This window comes from Rousettus aegyptiacus, unplaced genomic scaffold, assembly GCF_014176215.1.
Source record: "Rousettus aegyptiacus isolate mRouAeg1 unplaced genomic scaffold, mRouAeg1.p scaffold_m13_p_6, whole genome shotgun sequence".
In the NCBI taxonomy this organism is placed as follows: domain Eukaryota; kingdom Metazoa; phylum Chordata; class Mammalia; order Chiroptera; family Pteropodidae; genus Rousettus; species Rousettus aegyptiacus.
Genome location: NW_023416309.1, coordinates 96,297,331 through 96,324,970, shown reverse-complemented (window position 1 = coordinate 96,324,970; position 27,640 = coordinate 96,297,331). Strand labels below are relative to the sequence as shown.

Below are 27,640 nucleotides of genomic sequence, written 5' to 3'. Positions count from 1 at the left end.
GGGAATAGGATCCTTGGAATGGTGGAGAAAAGTGTGTGGATTTTAAAGGTAATCCTGCTGGCCACAGTATCTTTTAAGAGAAACGTTTTTTTTTTTTTTTCTCCCTAAGAGAACCAAACTTGTACAGCTTGCCTGTTCCATAAGAATTCACATTGTCTTAGAGTTCCTGCCTTTTATACACCTTCACTGGGGCTGCCTACCCTTGCCTCGGACCTCTGTATTTTACTGTTATAATGCTAAATGATGATATCTGGATGTTACGTATTTGTTGTTCCTTCGGAGAAAGGCACTGTATAAATGTAATAAATAAGTAAACACAAATAACAAAAATTCCTGCCTCAGATTCTGCAGAGAGAGTGAAAAGTCCTCTGTTTTCTCATCACTAAGTCACCAATTGCCGTAACTGGTGGGAAGTATAAACCATAGAAACATATTTAGAGCTCACTATACTTGAACGGCACCTATTCTGGAGGCAGGAAGCACGAGGAACAAAAGAGGTTTTTTTTTTTTTTTTTTTTTTTTTTTTAAACCTACTTGAATTATAGCTGCTGGAACAGTTAAGAAATAAATCTCCCCTTACTCCCTAGATAAAATCGTAGGAAGAGAGGCGGAAAGAGGAAATGAGACGAGGGAGGGGTCTGAAACTGAATTTTAGACTTTTGCCAGAAGACTTCTGCTTCCTGAATGGAGCTGAATATAATGTTGGCTATAGGAAGCTTCCAGTTATTCCATCCAAGCTGTCTACATGAAGTGTTTCTTTCCTGCACCAATAATGGAAGTTGGTCGAGAAAAGACATATGTGGGACGTGGGGTGGTCAGGAAGCAGATTTTCTGCTGGAAGTCCATACAGCAAGTGGTAAACAGTAGAATATAGTTTCAGAGCGGACTCGATCACATGAGGGTAGTTACTTGAAGCTGCACTAACACTCCTGCTTCATACTCCCCTCTGCTCTTTCTTTCTCTCCTGCTTTGGCACATGACTCTTTGCAGTCTTTTCTCTCCCCTGGGAGAAGTCAGGCATTTATGAAGTTGGGCCCTTCACTAAACCTGTTACATATTGGCTTCCCATAGAGAATGAACCAGAGAAAGGGGCTTTGCTGAGTGGATAAAGAAGAGGAGAAAAGGCACAAGAAAAGGAAGAGAGAGGAGAATGTGAAAAGGTAAAAATAGAGAAATGGAGAGGTAGTAGGGAGAGGAAGAAGGAAATAACTCCGAGGCTTAACACTTTCATAGAATCTCTAGGAAAAAACCAGCTATTATCTAAATCAGCCACAATTCAGGCTCTGCTGATGGAACGAATGCCCTTGAAAGGTGGTCCTTGCAACACACATTTCTTTACTGACAACGACAGAATAGGTCCTTGGTCCACTTAAGGAGGCTTTAGAAGGGCATCTGACCTCAGAAAGGATGGGCTCGCTAACAGCCTGAAGCGTGGTTAACAGTCAGGGATGAATAAGATGTAATTTTGTATTCAACAAACCTGTTACATATTCATTTCCAGATGTGCCTGGAACCAAACCGGGCCATCAGTAGTCAGCATCAGCAAGCCATTCTATCCTTCACCCCACGTTCACTTTTCAGATCTGACACATTTCCATTCCCCTCTGAACTTGCAATCTCCGGGCCTCTCAGAGAGGAGACATTTCCATTCTTCCCATTCTCAATCCTCTGATCTCTTAGAGATGAGGCAATTCTATTTCCCCTGTACTGATTTCAGAACTACTGATAGGAAAAAATAAATATCTGGTTTGGCTTTCCACCCTCTCTAGGATAAATCTTAGCTGTTCTGGGAACATTAATTGAAGCGAATGGGTGGCTGCTTTTAAAGTTAAGATATTTCCCTATCCGGTCATCTTATTTGGGGCTTTTGAGGTCAACACACTGGTATTCTTCTAATTAGCAAGTCCTGTAATGTAAGGAAGGTGCTTTCTCCAGTCAGAAGCTCCAGTGTCCTACCCAGTGCCTGTACCTGTATGAAGCTCTCATACCTCCTTTTTGTTGAGTGCCACTCTCATCCTCTTGTAGATCATGCTCTTCATCTGAGGGGATAAACATGATCAGCATTAGCAAACAGCCTGTGTTCTTTATACTGCCTGCCAGGTCTTCTTCCTCTGAACTCATTTATTCTTTAAGAAAATAATGTTCTTTTTTAAAAAAATCATCTCTCACCTTCAAACTGGTCCTTCCCTCCTTTCCTCCCCATTTATTCACAAACATTTTAAAGTGCTTACTATATGCAAGTCGCCGCACTAGGAACTGGAGATGCAGCAAGGGGCAAGACTGGCCTGGTCCTTGCTCTTGCGGAGCTTCCAATCCACTGGGTAATTTAGGCGCCTAACACAAAATCGTAATCCTTGCCCTCAAACTCTATTTCTTCTCCCCTTCTAGAATTCAAAATGTATTATCTCCATTTAAGTATCTACAGTTAGGGGGTGTGTGTGTGTGTGCGCGCGCGCGCACGCACTCGTATATGTTTAAACTCTCTGTGATTAATTAGTCCTTAATGTATCAAGCTTTGTTCAACTGTAGCAGAAGCTAGTCATGTACATAATTTTATGTATTTAGTACTTGGGGCTTACAGTTATCTTTTTACCGGTGTTATTCAGCCTGCCCTGTTCATTAGAGTGTAAGCTCCTGAGGGCAGTTGGAATGGTCTTTCAATTAATTGCTGCAGGTACAATGGGTTCTAAGTCTAACTCCAGTCAAGTGATTCCATGGTCAAAGTCACAACGTGATTGGTTTATGTTTCTTACTCTCATTAACCTGTTTCGTCTCAGACTTTATACTACCTGATAACATAGCAGCTGGGCACAAATACACTTGCTGTCTCTTCATCATCTCTACACACACACACACACACACACACACACACACACACACACACACAGAGTGAATAGGGCATAATAAACAACATTTTGAGGGCTGAAAACTCAGTTTCTTCTGGCTATATTTCCTTTCCTTTCTCTTTCTGGGTCTTAGGCATTTACCTGTCTAGCTTCCTCCTAGTTATGCCACAGAATGGAATTTTTGACGAGATGGCTTGGGGACAGTCTCCTGACTTTTTTTTTTTTTTTTAAAAAAATATAAGGTTTATAGGGCAATTTGAAATCTGATATGTCAGAGTGTGGGAAGTAAACGCTAACCTCGTAAATAAGAAAAATCAGCATAAAAATGTGTTAGAACACTGTAGGACATTAAAGGAAAAATTGGTTCCACATACAAAATGATACAGTTCTACTGTAAAAATAAAAATTGAGAGATTGATACTCTGAGGGAATAAGTCACCTGTTACCAATATATATTTACCCTACAAGATATCTTGACTCAACTCTTCTTATCTCCACGTATGACCACACAGCAGAGAGTTTTCCTCCTGACCACCTATAGTGCTCCCTCAACCCCACCATGAGGAATAAAGATGTGAGATGCTGGAGGAGTGAAAGCAAATATCAGAAATAGATCACGACAAAATAAATCGCGTTAAACGTTATTCTTTACACATGATCTTATTACTTGCCTACTTCCTTCCTTCCTCTGCTATGATGCTTTTCCTTTTTGACACAGAACCAATCTCACGGGACTGAAAACAACTCTTCGCGGAAGCGTTGGTACGTCTCCCGTTTTAGAGATACCCGGCAACTTGGACCGAGAGAAGCTCTTTTGCTGATACCAAGCAACTCGGGCACAAAAGCCCAACAATCTGCTGCGCTTAGGCACTTTCGTAGAGAGCGTTTGTTCTACCTCTGCTGTCTGTGCGCAGATGTCTCTTCCTCCCAATTCTAATCAATGTAAATTGGGTCAGATCTCCGCTGTGAATTACAAATTGGATCCGAAGTTGGAGGGTCACTGTGCCTGCTACTCCACCTCCTTCCCGCCACCATTAGATGGGAAGCTACACCAAAGATCTTTTCTAAATAAATCAGACTTTATTGTAAAACTCGGCCACTGACGAGACATAACCTCATTAGCATCGATTTTAAAATAAATTATTGAAAGTGGCTCGCCTGCTCTTTGCATTTGTAAAATAGGAGAATGTAAACGTATTTGTAATGATAAAAATGAAAACTAAAACTTGATTCCTTTATCCTTTCAGGCAACAGCACTTAATCTGGTCATGAAACAAAAATGGAAAAGGTAAAAATCTGTTCTATGCAGTTCAATTCCAGACCAGATACTCTAATTTCCATTGTGCCTGTGGAGCCACCTAGAAAGAAAGCAGAACGCTGGCCATAGATTTTACATTTCATTCACCACCACCGCTAAGCTCTGCAGTGATGGATATGAACGGTGAAGCTCCCATCCCCACATCTGTTCTATCTAATGTTGTACTTCCCAGGTGGCTGAAAGTGGGCTCCAGTCAAGAGGCCTAGCTATTGATGTGAGAGGCTGGGTGCTGTGGCCTTTGAAAGAGCGAGTAAGGGGGTCCCACCACATAGTGAAGGAAAGTGCCCGCCACAGCTGAGGGTGAAGGGTATGCCTCTGAGCATCCTCCTGGCTTCAGAGGGCACGATATAAGCAGAGAAGCGTACACTTCATCTTGGATCCTTCAATGAAATCAAACTGGTATGTTTCAGACTCCAAAGCCAAGATAAACTGATTAAAGGGCAATAGAAAAAAAAAAAGTCTCTTTGCTCACAGAAAAGGATGGGTTAAACAGCCAAATTTCTCATTTTTATTCATCTATAAGGTGAGACTTTAATTTTAATTTAAAAATATATTTTGAAAAATATATGTTCTTTTAGGCTAAAGAGCTTTTGTACTTCTTTAGAAGAATATTATTAGGCATCTTAGCATTGCAGCTACTGAAATACATATTCATTTAAGAAAGAATTAAAATTTATGTGCCAGCTCAACTTTAAACAGTAATAGATTATAATGGTTCTGCCTCTAACAGGACATATGGGACCCTAACCGTACAGAGGTTTTAAACAAATCAACCTCCAAAGCTCACTGTCCACTTATTACATTAAATGCTCTACTCGATTCCCAAATTTCTCATCTCAAGTGGGAAAAGAGGTGAGGAAGATTCTGTTTACTGTGTGAACATGTAAGAGAACCAGGGGCATCACAAATGAGCACCAGTATCCAGAGAGTTGATTTCAATCAACACTCTTGGCACAATGTCAGGGACGCTAATGAGAGGCTGAAAGGAACAGGACACTGACTCCACTTCAGAGGCACAGAGAGGAGCCAGCTTCCCATGACACCTGGCTCCTTTCTGAAGCGCTGCTGTGACATCGGCTAAACCGGTACCGAGAGGATTACATTAAAAAAAAATGACTAGAAACGAAAAAGAGGGAGACTACATCCCTCAAACAAAGCAAAGTGACAGAAGCTTAAAAAAATGCCAACTGGATCAACGTGCAACCAGATGTCAAGGTGCTCTGGTGACAGGTGCGACGGAAAGAGTCGAGGTGCAAAGGGAACATGCAGAAAAGTGGAAACAGAAACCATTCCCCAGCACGTGCGATAAGCCTGTGGATGCTACGGCACCTATTCGGGCAGCGTGGAAAATATGAGCAAGATGCTCGTAACGCATTTCATTCTCTAGTGTGTGTTTGGTAATCTCAACTGTTACCTTAAAATATTTACATACTATCTGTGTGGCATGGTCTTGATGTATAAGACATTAAACTCACTTTGTGCTGACTGTAATACTTGGAATGCACTGCACCTAATTTTACAAATAATAATTGAGCACCTACTAATTGGGGGAGAAAGACCTGAACAAATGGCTGCGGTAAGGGCTACAACAGAGCTCAGTTCCCGCTGAGTCACTGAGGAGACACATCCCAGCACAATGTGTAGGATTTCATCAGCTAAGACCCGGGGGATAGTCTAGCTAGAAGGAAGAGCACGACTCTGGTTTTGCTGCTGGCCAAACAGCATTGTGTGCTGCGGGCCTGGCGGGCCTGGGAGTGAGAGAGAAAAGGCCAGGGAGCTCGGAGTGAGCCTGATGGCGGCACTGACTCTTCGGCATTCCCCCAGGCAGTGTTGCTTTCCTATGAAATTGGAAGTTGCTTTTTTTCATAAACTTTGTATTGTTGGTGCCTGCCTTTTTCTTTCCTTAGACCTCCTACGGTCACCGTTTCCCCTTCCTGTGGGTCCTGACAACTGCAGAGGGGGAAAAATAATTCTATAGAATGCTTGTTTTCATTTGAGTCAAATTTATAAAACCAAACCGTGTTATATGCTTTATTCTAAAGCAATCTGGTTTCTGGGTCCATAATAACTCTCCGGGGCAGTGTGGGCAGCCTCAGAATGTGCACAGAAATTCCCAGGGAGGTCTCTCTCTCTTTCTGTTTGCTCTCCTGTAATCCCTCTAGAGAACACAGCCGGATTCTGTTGCCACTGCAGCTGCTGCAAGGCCCCAGTTACAGCTCTTCAATGGTCTCAGGCGCCTTGCTGGATTCCAGCCTTGAGGCCCCAGCCAAAGAGAAACCTGATCGACGTATTCCTTTTATGGAATCTCGAATTATGAAACTGGGCCCGTGCTAGCCTGTAAAATAATTTTGGGGAGGGGTGAGAGAGGGCTCAGAAAAGCCTCCCATTTTTTGTGTGTTGCGTTAGCATTTCTTTGTGGTAGTTCTCTGCAGTTTAATCTTCTGCAAATGAGATGTTAAAAATCGAGGGCCCCCATATGCTTAACACGGATGTTCAGAAATCCCACCGGATACCAACCTTGAAACCATATGATCCGGGATGAACATTTCTGTGGTCTTGGATGAAAACCTCGAGTGCTCTGGTTTTTCCCTCATGGGAAGGAGAATGCCCGCCATGTAGCAAATGCTAATTATCCCATGATTAATGTGAGGTAGTGCATTTAATTTGATAACCCATATGTTATTTTGATTAGGAAAAAGTATTTTTGTATTGACTTGGTATGTGTTACAGGCACTTTTCTCTCTACTAGGAAGCCCACTGTTATCATATTCTGGAAGGGAGATCTCACTTACACGGCCTTCAACACAGAGATAACGAGCCTTGTGTAGGCCCCATCCCAAAGAGGAAGGAGACAGAACCATCAATGCTAAATATTCTCCACAAAGCACATTTACCTGTTGTAATGAAGCAAATGTGAGAGGCCCAAATCATTTGACGTTTGATGGGTATGCAGTGTTAGCACAATCCAACATTACTGTCATCTGTCCCTCCACCCAGCACCTGTCCTCGCAGTAAAAATGGACCTGAGCAGAAGGTGCGCTCCACATTCCATCTGCTCAGGATTTTCAATTTCACCTGCTTCCTACATAGAGCTGAAAATGAGGGAGGAAACTGGATTGTCTCAGGTCCGGCTGGTGGAGACAGGGAACTAGCTATCCCCCCGACTCTTCAAGGAAGTAACACTTCCTGTTTAAACACCACCAAATTAATAACAGCCAGCATTTACTGAGTGCTCACTGTACGCCAGAGCTCTACTCTAAGCACTTTAGATACATTGGTTCTAGACTTCTCATGGCATCCCTCTATGATAGCTACTATTGTTATCCTCATTTCGCAGGTGGGAAGGTCACACAAAGAGAGGGCAAATAACTTGCTTAAGGCCTCACAGAGAGCAGGTGGCGGAGCAAGTCCATCCTGACTTACAGCCAGCACTTTGACCTGCAATACCATGCTGTCTCTCACATGCTGCTGCTTGGCAGGTGGTCTTGCGAGATGGTGGCAGAGGGGAGACAATGTTAGGCCCCTCACATTCCCTCTCAGTTCTTCTAGGACTGGTAGTGTGGCATATGCAAAGTTAAGAGCAATTTCAGAAGCAACTAGCTGAGTGGAGTGGATGGGAAGTCGGGTCATGGAGACTCATGGCTGAAATAGTCCTATCACAATTAAATGCCAATACAACCCACCTCCAGTGCAGTCTCTAAAAACCGTGATGGATAGGGGCTTTGGGGAAAAAAATCTGTTGGCTGGGCAAAGCACTATCCTGTGGAAACTCATAAGCCAGTTAGCTGTCATTTCTTTCACCTGCAGAAAGAGACCCTGGTTCTCCTACAGCGTGGCCTTTCTCACCTCTGGGGGATAGTTGGTGTAAGCAAAGAGTAAGTGGCTTTCCTTAAAAAAGCAGACCAGTCTCCACGCCCTTGGAGTCCACTCCAACAGCCAAACTGGTGTGACCTTTGGAGGAAGGCGCAGGTACCCTGGGTAGTGATGCAATGGCCAAGTGCAGGAGTTTAGAAAGTGGAAGGAAAGATAGAGGTTAAAAAGTCAATCATACATTCATTGACCCACCTGGAGTAAGGTGATGGTCCCAAAGTCACCTCCTCCTATTTTTCGAAGCCTCTGTCCCTTTATTTTCTTTCGTTCTGCCTTTCTGTGTATCAGCCCCTACCTCCCTGGCTCCTCTGAGGAATAACATGGTGCACGAAAGGCCCTTCTTTCCTCCCCAGAAGGCTGAATGGTTCAGGGAGGTTTTCCCAGAGCACTCTTCCACAGCTGTAACCTAAACTGGAGTGTCACCCAGATATTTCCCCAAGCCTGGGCAGGAGTGAGCGAAATGCAGGCTCACGAGGAAGATTGTGGCCAAGTTGGGGAGTACATCTCCTTTTAGGGAGCGTTGTGAATTAGATCCATTTCTGCACCCTGCTGTTGCAATGGAGCAGACTGTGAAAGGGAAGATTCTCAGAGGAGCTGTGTTTTAATGTAGCAATTTGATTCAATTTTCCACTCTATAAAATTACCCATCACTGCTCGTTGCTTTCTAACAGACACCTTCACTCTTAATTTAACAATCCTATCGAATTCTGCCAGGGAAATTGGAAAAATTTATCACCTGTGAAATTTTATTTTCCTTTGGTTGTATCTGTTTTTGTAAAACTTCATTAACGACGATGACTTGCTGAGGAAATTATCATTTTTTTTTTTTAACTTCAGACACAAGAAATGGCTCGACCTCAACCAAGATATCATTTGCATAATAAAACACAACAAAAAGGCTGGGGAAGTTGGCACTGGCAGAAGCTGGAAGTGTTAGGAGAAGAAGCAGCCTCTGCTTGGTGGTTGGGTGAAGTCCCAGGGAGGAGATGCGTGGCCACAGCCCTTCTCCTGGACTCAGGAAGCAGTGACGTGGCTTCTCCCCCCGGGAAGAGAAGAATGCAGCATTGTCAGGGTTGGACCCTCTTCTTAGGAAGCCTTAAAATACAAGTTGCTTACTCATGATGCATGTTAGCCACCAGACCTGCCTTCAGAGGCCGGAGCGTTAGATTCGCCTTAGTTCCTAAGTTTATCTGAAATCGAAGTTTAAATTGCTATAAATCTAGGCTTAACTTGAATTTCTCAGCAGAGCACTGAATTCCTGGCAAATTTCCACAGGAGCAATCTTTCTGAATGGACTTGAAGATTCAGCATGCCTGTGGTCTAACTACCTCACGATTAAAAGGCTCAGGCTTCGGTTTTCTGCAGTCTGACCCCCACTGTGCTCTGCACTGTTCAACAGCTGCTGTTATCCCCACAAGAAGTGGCTCTGTGGAAGCGGTGATGGCTGCACATTTTCTGAGATGTCAGTTGGAAGAGAAGAAATGTGTGTGCACAGTAGACCTACCCGCTGTAATGGTGGGCAGAGGAAACATGTTAGGGTTATTTGTAAGAGACACAATTTGGTTCATGGTGTATCTGAACTAGGTAACGATGAGTTGTGCTCCATCAGGATTTTCCTGGATTACTGCAAAGGTGTGTCAGCATTTCCCTATATTCCTTTGGACTTTTAATATCCTTCAATCCTTTTGAGGCAACTTTCCATTATTCTTACAATTACACAGAAAAGAAGTTGAAACTAGAGAGTTTTGGTGACCCGCCCCCAAACTCACAGTAAACCAATGAGTATGTTTGACTCTTTAACCTTGTTGACATGTGTAATAAATTACTTCACATGGTACAGATGAAAGACTCTTCCTGATCAATTCATCTTACGCCCAGAGCATGAGAGAGCATCCGTACTAGGAAATAAGGACGCTCCACGGCGGCTTCCCTACATTCTTTCCTTTAGAGATTTGGCTTTCTCTGGAGTTTTCAGACTTATATTCTTCTACCAGGTCAAGGGTTCTGAAACCAGAGCAAGATAATGAAAAGATAAAGTTTCCCACCTGGTAAGACTTCGTAAATATCTTCTTCTTTCTCCTCTGCAGGCTGTGTTAGCCCCATACTCCCAGGCAAGATAACAGGTCTGCCTCGGGAGCCAGAATTTTGTGAGTCAAGACCGTCGATATCATCATACATCTCTTCCTCTTCTGCCTCTTCTTCCTCCTCTTCATACGGAATAGTTAAGGAGCTCAGATCTGCCAGGGCAGAGGTGAGAATGAATCAAGACAGGGATAAAAATAAAAGAATCAGGCAGGGAAGGAACGGAGAAGAAGGAGGAGGGATGAGAATAAAACATGTCAAAAGAAAATGGAACACCAGGTTAAGTGCTGTTATTTCTAATGTGGGCCCTGGTGGCAGGAAATCTACAGAAAAGGCCAGACGGGCACTGCGTCAGGTTTAAACCATCAACATAAATCCTTCCTTGCAATAAAACTTGATCAGGATGAAGCATCCCTGAAAAGTATGGTGCGTGAATGAGAGCATGGGGTGAAGAGAAGAAAGTAGGCCAGAAGAGGAATGCCAGTGTGCCATGCACTGCTCATCAAATACAAAACTGGAAGGGTGGGCGATGGCCTGTAGTTCTCCAGGGAGAGCAGGGCTGTGGGAACTATGGTGGCTTCCGCAGGGTACCCGAGCTGTCAGGAGCTCATCTCCCCCAGGGTCTCCTTGCAGAATTTCAGACAAGTTTGTTTGTAAAGAGAAAATTAGACAAAAGTGGAAGAGGAAGTGGGATATAGAAAAATATAACAGTAATAACAAGACCAAATGGAATGGCTTAGCGATGCGGTTACCATGTTCTTTTGCAACTGTACAGTTTGGCTGACCTTAAAGTGGGTCACCGCATAGAGGATGTTGAGCCATTACAGCACGGGGGAGCCCAGGGCTGGAGAGGGAGATTGGTTTTTTATTTTAATGGGGAACTGGGAAGGTAGTGTAGTACAGAGTGCTCTCTGAAACCCTGCTGAGGGACCTCTGTAGGATGGGAGAATGCAGTCAGGGTACTCTGGGGAAGGAAAGGATGGAGAGGCAACTAACGTTCATTTCGAAACACAATAAAGCTGTTTGGCTTGATTAGGCTTTTAATAAAGATTCTGCGACAATTTTCATCTGAATTCTGGTGCCACCTCATATGAGGAAGGGATCAAAGACACATCTGTGGCTGAAACCATATGTTATTATTTTGTTTGTTTTAAAATAAAATGGAATGAATAATTTCTTCAATGTGGGATTCTTAAAGTACCACAGGGTACAGCTCAATAAAGCTGCTTTGAGTTTTATTGAGGTTTACACACTTAGGAGTATATTACACGCATAAATCCAAGGCACCTAGATGAGAGTGTACCCTGTAGTCTCGCCATCAATGTTCATGTTTGCCTAGTTCCAGTCTATTATACGTGATGCTCTTGGTGGAGGCAATAGTTTGTTTTTGTGATAGCAAAGGCGTAAAATGAGTAAAATAGGCAATTCTTGTAATTAAAGCTCTGGTGCTTCCTTCTTTTTAGCCGCGATAAAATCTTATAGCAGAATAAAAAAATGGAGATGCAAAGGCGTGGAGTTTTTAGGTTGATGTGCTTCTCCCTAGGTTTTGGACCACGTACAAAGTTGTTGTTTCTGCCTTTCTGCAGAGGCAGGGTCCTGCCATGATGTATACCATTGTGAGGATCATCTGATGCCAAGTGACAGACTCAAGGTTGGCTACTTCTACCCGCCAGGCCACTCCCAGACAATCTGTCACTGCTGTGCCTACAGGCTGGCCAGCAGAGGGTACTCTAAGAGCAGTCATTTAACATCTTTAGGCAGGACTCTTCCCATCTTGAAGCCAGGAGCATTTTACTGTGGCTTGGGAAATAGCAATTTGTTTCGAATGGCCAATGTTCTTGAAGGCTACCTAGATGAGTTTAGATTTCTACTTCTTACTAATTCTAAAATAAGAAGATTTTGGACCTAAATCACATCTAGATGACTTTAAGTTTAATATTGTGCATGTCTTCTCCAGAATATAACGGCTTAGGACATACTGAATTGAGCTGAGCTGGTTTTCAGAATCTCTTTTTCTAGTGATTATGAACATACGGACTTGTCTGTAGGTAGGCGGATGAGCTAGAATGATATCAGAGGTCATTTCCAGGTTGATGGTTTCTTTTCCTTCTGATTCGTACATGGCACTATTTGTTGTTGTAATATATGGGATGTGGTAAGGAAGACAGAAGGAAGAACAGGCAAAAAAAAAATACACATTGAAGCCTATAGATTGCATTTATGCCATATAACTTCAACTCACTCAAGTATTCTTTCTATAATAATGATACTTACCCTTTAACAAGAAACTTATTTGATCCACCCAGTCTCTGGCTTCAGCTGGATTAGTAGCTGTAAACTAGAGAAAAATTAGTGAATTAATTTATCACCTTCACTAAAATTTCCATGAATCCTACAGAGAGGTTCAAGGGAGAGAACTTGTAAGCCAAATTTCAGAGTCATGTTGAAAGCTCAGGATTCTCTTCCTGCTTAATATTTTGAAAAAAGACAAAAATACTCAAGTGATTTTTCCCTTCAACAATTCTGAATACCCATTGTTGATAGCTATTTGAATGCAGAATTTATGTCTATGTGCATTCATTTGATTATCCATTCATTTATAAGACATTTATTTGCTAAAACTTTATAGAAAAAAAGAAAGCAAACCAAAATTTCTGACTTCAAAGAATAATGCATCAGTGATGAAGACAACATACACACCTGAAATAGGAACATTATAAAGTAGGTGCCTTTGATAATGGCTGAATGTTGAGAGAAGATAGGGAACACTTATTGTTACCTAGAGTAAGGCAAGGGGTTTCGCTGAATACTGTTCTGGCTGGATTTTTAAAAGAGTTGGTGGAAACTGGTGGAGGGAGTTGGACAGTTTAGGTAGGAAGAACCATGTGCAAAAGATTAGGAATGAGACCATCATGGGGAAGGTAAGCAGATCAACCTGACTGGAGAACAGTAACCGATGAAGCTGGAGAGTTAAGAGTCAGAGAAGAATTGATGAAATTAGCTCAGGCTTAAAAAGTAGGCAGTAGGAAGCTACTGTACATTTTAGCCAAAGGAGTGGGAGATTCAGTAGTTGTGAGTAGGAGGGATTGGGATAGGGAGAAACTGGAGACAGAAGATCAACTAGAAGGCGATTTAACTAATTCTCTGGGTGAAGTGAGAAGGACTTAACTATAGTAATGGCTGTGGGAATAAATAAGAAGGGAAAGAACCAAAGGATATTACAGAGGAAGAATCCACGGACCATGATAATGACTTGGATTCAATGGGCCAAAGAACAGAAGAAGTAAACAAACTCTACATTCTGATTCACAGGCCAGTCAGGCATCAATCCTTAGTAATTTTTTATTTTAAATGAATCAACTTGAAATAAGTGTTTCTGAAAAACATTTTTATTATTTGGCCATTAGGACATGATAAAGATATGCTGTGTATAAGAAACCTATATTCCTGCTTAGTATTTATTAATAGACATTGCCATTCTTGATTTCTGAAGAACACATTTCTATAAAAAATGTCTAGGGAAATGGATTTAGACTTGTCATATAAATTTTTATCTGGATGAGGCACCATCAGAATTGAATAACAAAAATAACTTAGAAACATCTTTGGTGTATATATCTGTATTATATTAATCTACAAAGGATTCTATAGAAAAGCTTAGTTTAAATTATATAATGAAGACCTAGGTCCTTTAAAAAAACAGAGTTAAGATATTATAGAAACATAAAAGGATGAATGTTGAGAAAAAGTTGAAGAGTAAAGGGTTACTTAAGTGGTAAATATTAACCTTAGCATGCTTTTCTCTTTTTCACAAGTTAGCTAAAGGTTTTCTAAATTGTTTTAGTAAAATTGTGATAAGATTAAAATTACCAACAAGCAGGAAACAATATGTATATACGCAAATATATTTTTGTTGAAAATCAATATATTCCCATAGTCAGAAATTTTTTATTGCTTTAATTTTATAATAGGTAATAAATGCATTATATATCATATTATGTTATATTATATAAAACATATTAAAAATGAACACAGTGAAGAATAAATCTTTCTTATCCCCACTCAGGTCTGCTCCCTGAGTTATCACTGTTACTACTCAGTAATCATTGTCACCAATATCTTAGAAATCTTCCCAGAGATATACAATGCATCTATACACAGAAAGATTATTTTAGATAGCGAGATGAATATGGGAAAATAAATTATTTTTCACTCGACAGTCAGATTTTTCTTTTTCTGGATTTCGTGGAAGGAAGTAAAGATAATCAGTTGAAAAATAAAGGGAATGGGAATTAAAGCCATGAAATTAGAGGCTATGAATGAGGAATTGGATTGCATGCTGCCGTAGACAAGACTCTCACTTATGGAGTGAGGCTGAGAAGGGGAAGGATGAAGAGATGGAAGCCACGCAAAGGCAGCGTCTAGGATGAGGGTGGTAGCAGAGAGGAGAAGGGAGGGCATGGCATAGCAAAGGTGAGGACATGTCAAGAAAGAAGGTCTTGGCAGGAAATGAGCAGGTAACAAAGAAAGGATGGAAGCCGGCGTGGCAACCGCAGCTCACATGCAACACTAAGGGGGATCACCATCGCCTCCGTTCATCCTACCTCATAGCTGCGCCTATCCTGGGAGGTCAGTTCAAAGCAGGATTCTTTCTTGGAATCTTTTCGCAGGTAGGGGGCCATCCGTACACTGTAGCCCTTAATGAGAAAGGTCCCTTTGGGCTGCTTGCCTGCAAGACAGGAAAGCTCCCTGTATCCCCAGAGAGACGCAAATGCCAAGGGAAGGCATCTTCTCTGCTATGTAAAATAAAACCACAGAAACAGCTGTTACATCCCTGAGGAACCACAATAGTCAAGGAAAGGTTATTAGGAAAGCTTAAGAACAGGCTACGGCGACAGAGAGGCAGATATCACTGCCAAGCTAGGGAAATGCTACACGAAAGGTTATTTTGCCGAAAGAGTACAACAGAGACAGAGAATTTATTAGAATGTTAAGAGATCTATAATAACAGAAAGAAGGAATTATTACAGCAGGGAGAATGTGGCTGTAAACGTGAGGCTCTTGAAGGCTATTATAGAACTGAAACAGTATTATCAGGTCCAGCAGAGCTCACATTTGAGGGGAGGGACAACAGCTCAGGGGGCATTTTAAGTTCCCAGGATCGCCTCCTATACCCTACGTAGCATTTGGGTTAGACTGCTCTCCCCCTCCTGCTGGTCAGGTGGGAATTTATGCTAGAGGGAGCACAAATTAAAACTTAGTATTTTATCCTCCTTCCAAGAGGTCAGGTTGGGACATAGCAGAGTACTGCTGAGTATCATCTGATGATGAAGAAGGAGATACAAGGCAAAGGACTCTAGAGAAGGAAAGGAGAGAGTACTCTGCCTGTCACTCCCTTAAAAAAAAAATACAATACTACAGATAGGAAAAGAGGAGGGGTCCTCTTGCACGGTTCAGGCAGAACAAGGAGCAGACAGGCACCTCAGTGTCTGGGTGGTGCTTTGTGTCCTGTACTATGTGGAATGAACCGCTTAATAAGTGCTTTTTGATGATGATGAGAAGGATGGCAGTGAGATGACAATATTAAAAGGGGAAAAGAAGTTTCTGTCCTTACCTGGTTGAGCTAACAGAAATACACAAACACTCTATACTTACTAAGAAAATGTCTCGGGCACAATAAGAAGTAACTGGCGAGAAGGGAGCCATGCAACAGCGCTTCTTGACACCAGAATCTTTTTTGTTAAAATATTTCTTCTTGTTCTAACTGGCCACTAAAATGCTTTGTTGTTTCTTTGGTCACCAGATTTTATTTCACTCTGACAGCAAAATGGTCAATAAAAGTCTCCTAGTCGCTCGCTCTTGTTCTCCCTCTTTCACCTTGAGTGTAAAGGATCCTGAAAAGCGAGCATGATACCTGGTTTTATATCCAGATATGCCAACCACTTACTTACATGGAAGGGAAATGATGGACATTTTTACAAAGGCATATGCGTTATATTTAGTTTGAAGGTTTAAAATTACAAAATAACACCTGGCTGGCTTGTACACCTAGAATGCAGGCGGGCAATTATGGTTATCGGATTTGAGAGTGGGCTGGGGGTTGGGCAGGGACTTGTTACTCAGCTTTTTGAGCTATGCTGTTATCATTTCAAAGTAGGGCTTCATGCTTTGCCCCTTGTCGGGAAAGGCTCTGAGGAATCTAAAATGGTGAACTCAAGATGAAGGTCAGTGATACCCGCTATAGGCAGAGGGGCAGGGTGAGGCTATTACCTCGAAGCCCGAGGGCAAATCTTAGGAATTCCAAATCACTTAGCTATGCTGCAGTTCCTTCTGCTACCTTAGTGCCAAATGTGAGGCAACTGAGTCAATATGTGATTATTCCCTAGGCTGGATACCTAGGCACTGGGAGAAGAATAAGTCTGGGAAAGAAGGAAGAAGGGAGAAACAGAAAATGAATGGAATGAAAAGAAAGGATTTGTTCTGGGTCATTGGCCTATGTACCAAGGCAGTAGAGCACAAAGAAAGCCCCCACAAGAATTGATGTTTTATTTTACTTTATCTCCTTCTTGCTTCATATAATTACCCCTGAGGCAGTCTGTCCCTGTAGGAGGGTATCTCCTATTTGAAAGTTTGCATTCCCTTACAATACCAATTTTTTAGCTTATATATATTTGTATCTGCGTTCAATTTGTGTATACATTTTCTCTTCTTTCTCATGAACTAAGCAACTGTGTTAGGCATGGATGAGAGTTCTTCTATGGACAGCTGATGAGTGTTGAGTTTGATTAAATCAGTGGCGGCTGATTAAGAAGCTGCCTCTGGCCTGAATCAACACTTTACTGCTGCTGCCATCTGGCCAAAGGGTGTCTCTTGGGTACAGCAACCATCTGAGTCTCAACACTCCATGGCTCTAAGGATGTCCACCGGGCTACTTCCCAAGAGTCAGCAGAATAAAGTTTGGAGCATGTTCTTAGAGAGTCTGGACTCAAGGGTTCTATTTCTGGGCCATTGGTAAGCTGTTTAAATCTTTCTTGAAGTTAATGTGTTTTTTTTTTTTCCTTCAATTTTTAACTATAATATTAATGTCTATAAAAAGTTTGAGGTTTTTGTTTTTTTTTTTTAAACAAAAAGAATGCCAAAGTGTTCAACCTTGATTATGTTATTAGTCATAATAAAAGATAACCCTTTGATAGGCTCACCACAGTACCCTAGTGTTGAGGGGAAAATAAATTCTAAATTGGCATCTGAGTTTTTGGTGGTGACAGGCAAGGTATTATTTACCCAAGCCTATTTCTTTCCCAAACAGGTCTCCTTGTGGGTGTTAGTTAAGGATTGCTATCTTGAGATCTAAGTGCTTAAGAATTTACGAAGTGTTTGCATCCAGGAGTGAGATGCTGCTGTGCAAATGAAGAACACTTACTTTTCTCATTAGCATAGTAGTAGAAGAGGCCTCTGCTGACAACACACCATCGCTTCTGCCACTCCGATCCAAAGAAACTATGATCTAAATGGAACAGCAGTAAGGGACATAAATTCAGGTAACTACAATCACTGAAGGGTCTGTAAAATCCGACAACACACAGTCCAGTGTGTTATTGTTTTACTTCCCAGGTTAATGGACTGTAAAGCCCTCCCTTCACTCCCACAGGTTATCCCATATTGACTCAGGGTCCAGAGGACTCACTCAGTTAAAGGTCCACATTCTAAACAGGATTTGCCTGCTCTGACCTCTCACAGCTGTCGATCTTCCTTTTTATCTTGCAGGTTCTAATCTCCTCCTGCACTTTTCATGATATCTTTATGTGGTATCTTTTAGCAAACCAAGAGGATGTTCTAGGCCATAGGCATAAGGTAGGCTTTCTTTGTACACAGCCAGCTTGCCTGTTGAGTGTTAAACCTGGGACTCTGGCCCTAGTAGTTTCTAGTCTAATCAGATGAATGACAGGTTAAGATTTGGGCCCCTCTGAAACTTGAAAGTGGCTGCTTCACATATGATCTAAAAATTATCCTCTTGGAATCACAGTTTCATTCTTCATGGGAGCACACTGAGCGATTAGAGCAAGAATATCATTCATTCATTCAATGAGTATTTATTAGGCATCTGTTGTGTACCAGGTGAGTAAGGTGGAACCAGTCCTTTTCCTGATGAAGCTCACAATCTGCTGAAGACTTTGGGCCACCTCTCTCACACAAACACCAGACTTTTCTTGCCTTCCTTTTGCCTTCTGTCTACCTAGGATAGTATTGGGCCTAGAGAAGGCACTGCTATGGGAGCCCTCTTTTTCTTCATCTCCCTTCCTTTCCTGGAATGGTCTGAGATCTAAGGGGCTGATCGATACCTTTACTTTTCTTCTCCAAGTATCCTTGCTTGATGATGTTATCAAGCTCTTGAGCTCCTCTTGTGATGTCTTCCATTCCTAAAAAGAACAACAGCAAAATGCGTTGTTGAAACCTAACAGAATTTTCATTTATTTAGGCTACTTTCAATAATCTACATGAATGAAGGGGTACAGAAGGGCAATTACTTAAACACAAACAAAATAAAACAATTTATAGATGATTGGGGGGGTAGTAAATTTTCTTTCTAATTATATCTAATGCTAAAATCACTTAAAATGATCTAAACATGCATTAGTTTGTGCAAGGAAAGGTAGCTTAAATATGTACTGATTGGCAAGAAAAGGACTCCGGAGAATTAAGAATTTGCTGTGGATGTAAACTCCAAATTGGATAATCCACATTGAGATAACCAAAAGTCAAACGAATAGTTACCAGCACAGACAAGCTTTCTTTAATGAGTGATAGAGTTCACCATGAACAGTCACCTCAGAGGGAGCAATAAACAGACACGAACTCACTTTTTTTTTTTTTTAAACAAACAGAAAGCCACCTTAAAGAATATAAATTTTATTAACTGCCAAATCTTGGTTTTGTCCAAGTATGGGAAAGAATCTAAGAATGGTAGAAGCCTTTACGAAGAGAAGATCCTGGAGCTGACACCAGTTTTTAATTGCATGTTGCTAACATTTTGGTTTTCAATTGGCCTTGTTAGGTAAGAATTTATTGAGAAGTCAAGATCCTAACCCATCTTCCACCATTTAAGTTTATACTTATTTTACAGGGGAGGGGGGCAAAGGACAGAGACAAAGAGGAAGGAACTTACTCTTCAAAAATTAAAAAGAAACAGCAACAACAAAACCCCCCAAATTCTTTTTAAAATACAACTCTATATTTCTTAATTAGAAGAAATGGAAGGAGTGGGCCGGCATAATCCTGGTATTCTTTTTAGTCCCCAAACTCGAGTATCTTTTGGTTTGCTTAAAAAATTTAGAAAACAAACAAAATATAAACCAAAATAAGGCACAACCTATATACTATCTTGAGACTTTTTGGGTGGAATATATATTTTTTTCATTTACGCAGCTGTTTTTTGAATATTTCGTACAATAACTTTTATTCAGTGGTGGCTACTTTGCTCAGTGCTTTACAAATTTTTGTTTAAAAATAATCTTTTAAGGCAATTTAAAATGCAACTAAAATTACCTTTTGCTTCTAAGAGAACTGTTCCAAGATTAGTTTTATTTATTTATTCACTTTTAACATTTGTTTAGCAGTTATTATGTAACATTGTGTTACATAATAAACAAACTTAGTTTTAAACATGTATCTCAGAAGAGCTTCTCTCTCTCTCTCTTTTTTTTAGCATGTTTACGCGCCTGATCCTTTATCCTAGTTGTCCTTATTGTCAACTTCCTTGTTCATGGCCTATTTTCATTTGTGTGTTTTACAGTTAGCAAACTGGCTGCTATAAATCCTCCCAGATGGGTCTCAGGGTACACGCATGAGATGAACAGCAGCAAAGCAAAGTTCGTTTGTCTAGGATTTTTTCATTTTTTTTCTACCCCTCTGAAAATTCTAATATCTCTTTGAAACAGCTCTCCAGGAAAACAGAAACAGATCCTATTGAGGGTGTCGGGGTGAGGACCCAGTACAGTTGAGAAGGCCCCTGAAGCAGAGTCCATCCTCTCTGCAGTGCTATCACAAATTTGCTCCTAGAGGCCAAAAAATTCAATGAGAGAAACAGGATCCCCTAAGCTTAGAGTTTCCATCTCTTTAGCCACAGGTTTCCCCCTCCACCCCGTTTTTCCTTTTTTAAGGTCTTGTTAAATTTTAGAGACACAGCTACTTGTTAAAGATGCCCAGAGTCTGAATCATAAAAGACATGTTAAACGTTCTATTAGAATTCAAACCTTTTTTAATGCAAATCTAAATGCCATTTTATGGAACATGTATAATTATGAAAATGGGAAGGCATTGCCTCGTGTGCGGGGAGAGTCTGTGAGTATGAATATTACATTAATGTGCCCACACCAGCTCACTGATCCTGCTGGCAGGAGCATAAAAAATGCTTGAGTGAAACTTTTATTTAGATGTTAAGACTCCAGGCCCCAGCGGGGTGACAGAGACAGTCCCTGCGAGTTGCCATCAGAGAGAGAGCTTGAATTGAATTACCCAGGGGGGAAGGAAGTAGTGATGAGCGCTGCTTCGCTTATTTAATTTCATTTACTTTCAGTACATTATCAGCATGAGGCTTTTCTCTCCCCACCAACCCGAAAACCCAGGAATGCTACCACCAAGAAAACAAAGACATCATGCAGCAGAGATGCTTGAACTTTGAGTCACTAATTCTGGGGGATTAGGGACAGCACCTTCTCTCCCTAAAGTCACACATGGTTTTCTAAAACTGGGCACTGAATGCTAAATTTTCTTTCTTGGTCATTTACCAACAAGATTCTAAAGAGTAATATTCCTGGAAATGCGGTGTTTTATATGCTGTGTTTTTGTAAGATGTGTTATGTTGCTTTCTTATTAGAGGGAATCTGTATTGATAAACCCTGTTGCCTGGTTTCTCTTGTGAATAGTGGATTATAGGTGAAGTTTGAAATGGCTACGGAAAAAAAAAATTAGGAAATCGAATCAAATCACTCTCTATTCCACTGATTATCTTTTATGTGCAAGGCACTGTGCGGTGAGTACAATAACGCAATTGTTCTCAATGTAAAGTTTACCCTGAGCTCGTTAGCTTCATGATCTGTCAGATGAATCTAGACAGTCAGGATGGGAAGCTATTGTGGCAATCAAGCCATCTCTTTTTTCAGTGTCAGCTCAGGGTCCTATTGATCAAGATCTGGCAGTTGTGAGGATGCAGACGTTAGCCACAGTCCTGGGGTGATGAGGCAGGAGGAGTCTTGTATGCCCGAATTCACACCTACTGGCCAAAGAACAGATCTGCAGAGGTATTTAACGCATAGGAGAAGTATGTAACTGCTTTGCAAGATGATAATAAAAATAGGAAGAAGCCACAAACAATTGCTATTTTAAGGCAAAGACATTTATATTTAATTCTTTAAAAAGTCAAGGCTTTTTGTCCATTACCTGAAAAAAGATATCACCACTTTAATGAAAAAATAAAAATGATTTAGGTTTATTGGGAATAAATGACCCTCTTGGATAAACCTAAGGGTGTATCACATTATATCAGTACAAAACAATTACATTAGTGTCATAATCTCTCTGTACCACTACACTTAACTAAACCTCTCAGAACAGCCTGTATAAAGAAAAGATTCCCTTAGCTGAAGGATGTGGAACCATAAAGATAAGATCAACAGAGAAGTGTGTTACTCAGAAGTGATGGCCACCCAACTTCCATGGCAGATGAAGATAAAAGAAATTCTCAGACATCCTTCTCTCCTCATCCAGATTCCTTTAAACCCTGTATCCCACCCATCACCAACTCTGCAATAAAAAACGACAGAGCAGGATTCCATCTCTCCGCGCTAAACATGACTCCTCAGTCAGCTTCGCACAGCAACAACAATGGGGACCCTTTGGAGTGTGATACATTTCCATAAAGCAGTCAATAAAAACGACACGGGAGCTTATGTGAGTCACGGCCTATTTAATCAGCTGCGTTCTAGCCCACCGAGAAAAGAGAATTGGAGGAATCAGTTGGCAACACTGCAGCGCAAGGCTAATAGCACAAGCGGCCACACGCCTTCCACTGAGAAAGGCTGCGGCTCCTGCAGAACAAACCAGGTGCTTGAGAACGTTCATTACAGGCGGCTGGCTTGGTTTCTTGCTAACTCAACCTGAAATGAAAATCTGTAATTAAAAAAAAAAAAATCTTTTGTCCAAGTCTTTTCCCCCTTAAATTGTGGGCTTCTCCTACCCTTCCCTTTCCTTTTAATTCAAGTCCCCCCCCCCCCACTTGTTTGAAACAGAGACCAAAAACCAACCCCAGTCTAGAGACTGAGAGCTAGCAGGGGTGAATTTCAGGAAGTTTACCGGGTTCCTTCGTTACAGTACCGGCAATAAAAGAGGCGATAAAAGACCCGGGGAGTTGGGTAGATGAGTTTGGAGAAAATTTAACATTTGAAGCCTGAGAATGGTCTCGTTCCATCTTCAGTTTCAATTCACTCTCAGACCACTGGTGTGTGCGCGCACTGCAGACCAGTGACAAAAACACACTTCACCATGTTTCAAAGGAACAAAAAAGGGAAGAGGCTATTCCAACTGGGCTGTGTGGGCAGTATTCTCCTGTCTGGTGGCTGCTGACCCCAGAGCTGTTCATTAAACCCCCTTTCTCTCCTTTGTAATTGATTTCTGTGGCTTGCTTTCTTATGTTCATTACTGTTTTTCCTCAGCTTCTTGCATTTCTGGATTACTTTGAGCTTTTTTCCCCTCAATTTTCTGGAACCGGTCAATCAATGACAGTCAGTTTGAGGTGTCTGGCAAGCAGTGTTCATCTTCTGAGCAGGATGCTAACAGGGAAGTTGGTTTCAATGACTATTCCTCTATTAGTCCCTTGGGACAGGCTTATATAATTCTTTAACTTTCATGGTTCCATTTGATATTCACCTAAGTTTACACTTATTCCTCACACTTTTTATTTTGTCATTTTGCTTCACTTATTAAGGCATTTAGACCAACATATGTAAGGTAAAAAAAATTCCAAATGATTAATAACAGACTTAGGATCTAAAAGTTTCAAAGATACAGAAGCCACTCAAACAGCTTCGATTTCATGAAGGAATAAATCAAATAGCAGATGAAAGGGCGTGAACACAATAATAGGTTCTTCAACAAACTGTGGCACAAGAAGGTAGGAAACAAAACAAGTACAATTAGAGCTAGACTAAAGGACATCAGAAAATGGTAAAAATAACACGTTTGTAGTTGGCAAACCAGCACAGGAGACAACATTCAGGAGATCGTGATGGACTCTTGTTGCCCCCTTGATTTTTAAAGGATTAAAAAAAAATCTGTTAATCCAGGTAACAGACTAAACTGTGTAAAAATCTGTGGAAGGAATCTTGTACTGAGGATAAAGAAAACTTGTGATAGATAATGTCCAGTAGTACTGAGAAAAAAGCAGAATTGATGAACAAAATAATTAAAACTAATATATTTTAGTAAAAGCGGTAACAAAAAAAGAACAGGTTCTTTTTTTTTCTTTTTTAACATATTTTATCAAGCGATTTTACATCTCATTCGAACTCCATAGAATCCTATAAGGTATTATTATCAGTTCCACTTTATAGACTAGGAAACTGAATTTTTGTGAAATTATGGGACTTGCTGAAGCTGCTCAGCTGGAAAAGCCCAAGCACCTTCTACCATCCCCAGCTTCATTTGAGAAAACACACTTAGAAGTGGCTGAGGCAAGATGGGGTCTTTCTAACCTCACTCTCCCACAAAAGAGACCCCACTTATATATGGGAAAAGAAACAGGGATGACGTATGGTTATTCTAATCCTTGATGTCAAGAAGCACTTTAAGATCTTATATATTTTACTTACTTTTCAATGAACTGGCTGACTAACCTATGGAACTGCTTTTTAGAGCAGGTCTGTGTGAAATCCAAGAGGTAAACGAATATATAGAGCAAAATAAAAGAAAGTATGCAAGGAAAGGATATACAGGGTAAAGAAAATAGAAGAGAAAGCAACCTGGAGTTCTCAGAAAATTCTGCTTGGTCACCCAGGTTTGTAAGACCTCTTCTGACACGAGAGTGATATCTAGAAAAAGGAAGCCCTGTTCCAGTGGAGGGTTCACGAAGCAATCTTGGACATGATTTGTTTCCTCTTTAAGGGAAAAGCTTTGGTTTAAAAAGAAGAATTGTTAAGACAAATATATCCAAATTGGTTTCTTTTCATAAAATGTTCCTTTAATAATGCCGAGCTCCAAGGTAACATACAGAAACCATGAATATTCATGGAGAATGAAGAACCTCTTGCTCCTACGAAAAGACACTGTACTAATTGTCTAAGAGGCTTGTGGTGTTAGGGGAGTCTCCTCTCCCATATCTTCACTTTCAGTAGGGTTTTACTTTTAAGAATTTAAAGTATTAGGAAAAAGCCCTTTCAATGTCAGGTATAACACCCCATTTCTACCATCTAAATAAATGGTAATAATCAAAAGTGTCTGAGGATATAGATAGTTCATCTTAAAGAATGACTCATTCAATATAATAACCATTGATTCTCAATCATGAAATCATGACACGTTGGTGTCTTTTGATCAGTTAAAGGTGTTGATCTAAAGGGTAAAGATTTTGAATAATTCATTTTTAGAATAAAAACGGATTCAAGGTTTTCATTAATAATACCATTCATTTGCATTCTGGTATGCTTTCTTAAGGGAAAAAGTCAATTAAAATAACTTATAGCTTGTATTATTTGTGCCATAGTCCATGGTGACTAATCATATCTGATGTACTATTATTATTGTAGCAATCAATATTTTCTTGAAAAAAGAGCTATGTTTCTTCAAAACTGTGGGTGTTTCATGGAAGTGGGTTGAGCATATGAATATCAGTGGACATGTGTTATGGTGGGAAAAAGGCTGAGAATTCATGTCGTCTCCATATAAATTGTTTAAACTCAGGAAGGAAGACTCTTGTGTCTTTTGACTTTATTAATTGCGCCTATCTGTAACCCAGCACCCTCAGCTTTATCTTTATCCTGGAAAGCCATCTTTAATATAGAACCTCAAAGATCCAAACCACCTGAAGTCTCTTCAGCAGCCAAACCACAGTAAATGGCAACGGTAAAAGTGAGAATCCTGATGCAAATACAGGCAGCAAGGCTTCAAATAGTCTTATGCTTCTGAAGAAGAGGAGGGGAGAATCTAAAATGCCAAACTGTCTTTTTGCACACCTTGAAGGATCACTGTATTCATCTTACGGCAGATCACCATTATACATGCGTCACTTAAGAACATATCTTTAAAAATGGATGACAAAATAGCATTTTCAAATCTATCTATTTACTACTACTCCACTGGACCCTGATGAGAACATGGAGAAAAGGAAAGAAAAAAAAAAAAAAAAAAGAGCCTTGCCTGGGTTTCAAATCACTGGTTTACCTTCTACCTTTCTACCATACTGTGGTCAGAAATCATCTTTCTGCAACATGGATGTGGTCATATCATATTCCTGCTTAAAGCCTTTAATAGTTCTCCATTACTTATAGGGTGAAACTCAAACTGTCCAGCATAGAAAAACTTTACATAGTTGGTCTCACTCTACCTCCCAGTTTCATTTCCTCCCAAGCCCCATACCTCTCAATACTCCAGGGACAGTAAGTAATGGACTTCACCTTCTGGAGCATGTCATATACTTCCCATTTCAGGCTTTTTGCTCATCTGTTTTTCCTGTTTGACACTTCCTCTCTCTCTCCATTTTCTGAGTACGGAGTCCTCCTTCAAGGACCTATTCAAATGTCATATCTTCTCAGGGGAGTGCAGAGGTCAGGATGGATAACAGTACTACTAAGAATGATGGGAAGAGGGGCAAAGAAGATTTGGGGGAAATTTTTAGTAAAAAATACCATGAACTTCAACTGGAGAGAACTGAATTTCTGAGCCAATTTCACAACTTCATTGAGACACCAATTCTATTCACCACAGACTTTTATCTATCTTCAGGAAAGCATCAAAGGATGGGGTCCAGAAGAAGCCATAAATAGACAAAGGACTGAGCCAAACTCTGACAACTCACATGGATAACTGAATACTCTTCAGAAAATAGCTACTGATAGCAACTTCTGAGCTACAGACCTTGAGTGGCTGAGCACTTGGCCTCTTCTTACAGTGTTTCCCCAGTGTTGCTCTTTTATGCCCCTGAAAAATGGTATTTTTCTCTTTGAACTTCCAAAGGTACATCCATTTGCATTCTGTACACAAACATCCTACGTGTGTGAGCACTTAATAGTGTTGACAGTCAAGACTACCTACGTGTGGGTTAGTGTACTAGAATCATAGAGTCTCTATTTTAGTTACTCTCCAAATCAAAAGATTTCAAGGAGGAAGAGAACGATAATAATTTGCCTCCTCTGTGTCCCTCTAGTAAAAGACATTGGGATATCATCAGAGCACTGCACTGAAAAAAAAAAAAAAACATTTAAAGCAAACAAAGCAGAAAATAAAAAAGAAGAGACTCGGGAACTAATTATCATGATTCTCTGGGGGTATTTCAGGGTGGGTGATCTAATGAGAACTCTCACACCCCATCAGGAAGAACTTGATGGGAATGCAATGATATTAGCAATGTGGCTTTGACCTGGTATGTATCATCCAGTGGACAAAAGGCTACTCCCCAAACCAGACCTCACTCCCAGCCAGCTCCCTGGGAGTTTCTGTGTGGCAGGATGGGACAGGGGACAGAAAGATGATGGCTATGATAAAGAACACTTATGGCAAAAATCACTTCCTTTTAAGTTACACATCTGAGTTTAAAATCTTTCTTGATTCTTGTTTCATCTGACAAAACCCAAGCAAGTTTAAAGTTGTGAGGAAAAAAAATTAGGGGGAAAATGAGGGTGATGTTTCTATACCCAAAAGTTTCCAACCAAATCAAGTCTGTAATTGCAAAATAAAAACACTAAATCTCAATATCTATTTGCACAGCTCATTAACTAAGGGCTCACACTCAGCAAACTGGGGGGTAAAAAAAGAAAAAAAAGAAACTTCACCAAATATATTTGGAAAGTTATTGTTGAGACCATCCTTCCCTAGGATGTGAACTAGGCCCTGTCACATTCTGCTAGGCTGCTATCAGTTGCATCTGTCTGTCCGTCTGTCTGTCTGTCTTTATTGCTTATTTAGAAAGCAGCAAATCGGGATGAGCCAAAGTATCTTTTGTCAGACCATGCTGGAGAGAGAGAGAACACTCTTTTCCCCACTGAGCATTATGAACATCATGGCAGGCACGCGACCTGCTCTGGCTGCTGGGGCAACATGATTTACAATGTGAAAAGGGAAAACCTAAATCACCAAGTAATGAAAACATTAAAGTTAATGCATCACAAGTGAGGAATTTATTACCATTAACTCCAATAAACAGTTATAAAACACTCGTCCTTTCCTGTCCATGAACAGGGACACAGACACTGGACTTCATTAAGCTCAACTTTCTTTTCCTCTTCACTAGACCAGTCATGTGTGTTTGAATCAACCACCA

The 27,640-nt window shown here is 40.7% G+C and overlaps 1 protein-coding gene across 2 annotated transcripts in view; it reads right to left on the bottom strand.

Annotated features, from left to right (window-relative positions):
- The window catches only part of SKAP1 (src kinase associated phosphoprotein 1), a 244,345-nt gene that overhangs the window by 26,208 nt on the left and 190,497 nt on the right, over window positions 1-27,640 (bottom strand). The window contains exons 5-10 of one of the 2 annotated variants that reach the window (XM_016164621.2): window positions 18,456-18,533; window positions 17,537-17,620; window positions 14,721-14,845; window positions 12,391-12,454; window positions 10,080-10,271; window positions 1,989-2,039 (exon numbers count right to left, since the gene is read on the bottom strand). In XM_016164621.2, coding sequence (XP_016020107.2) covers window positions 1,989-2,039; window positions 10,080-10,271; window positions 12,391-12,454; window positions 14,721-14,845; window positions 17,537-17,620; window positions 18,456-18,533 — 594 coding nt within the window. Of the gene's footprint in view, window positions 1-1,988; window positions 2,040-10,079; window positions 10,272-12,390; window positions 12,455-14,720; window positions 14,913-17,536; window positions 17,621-18,455; window positions 18,534-27,640 lie in introns of both variants that reach the window. The other variant, XM_016164622.2, reaches the window with a different exon arrangement.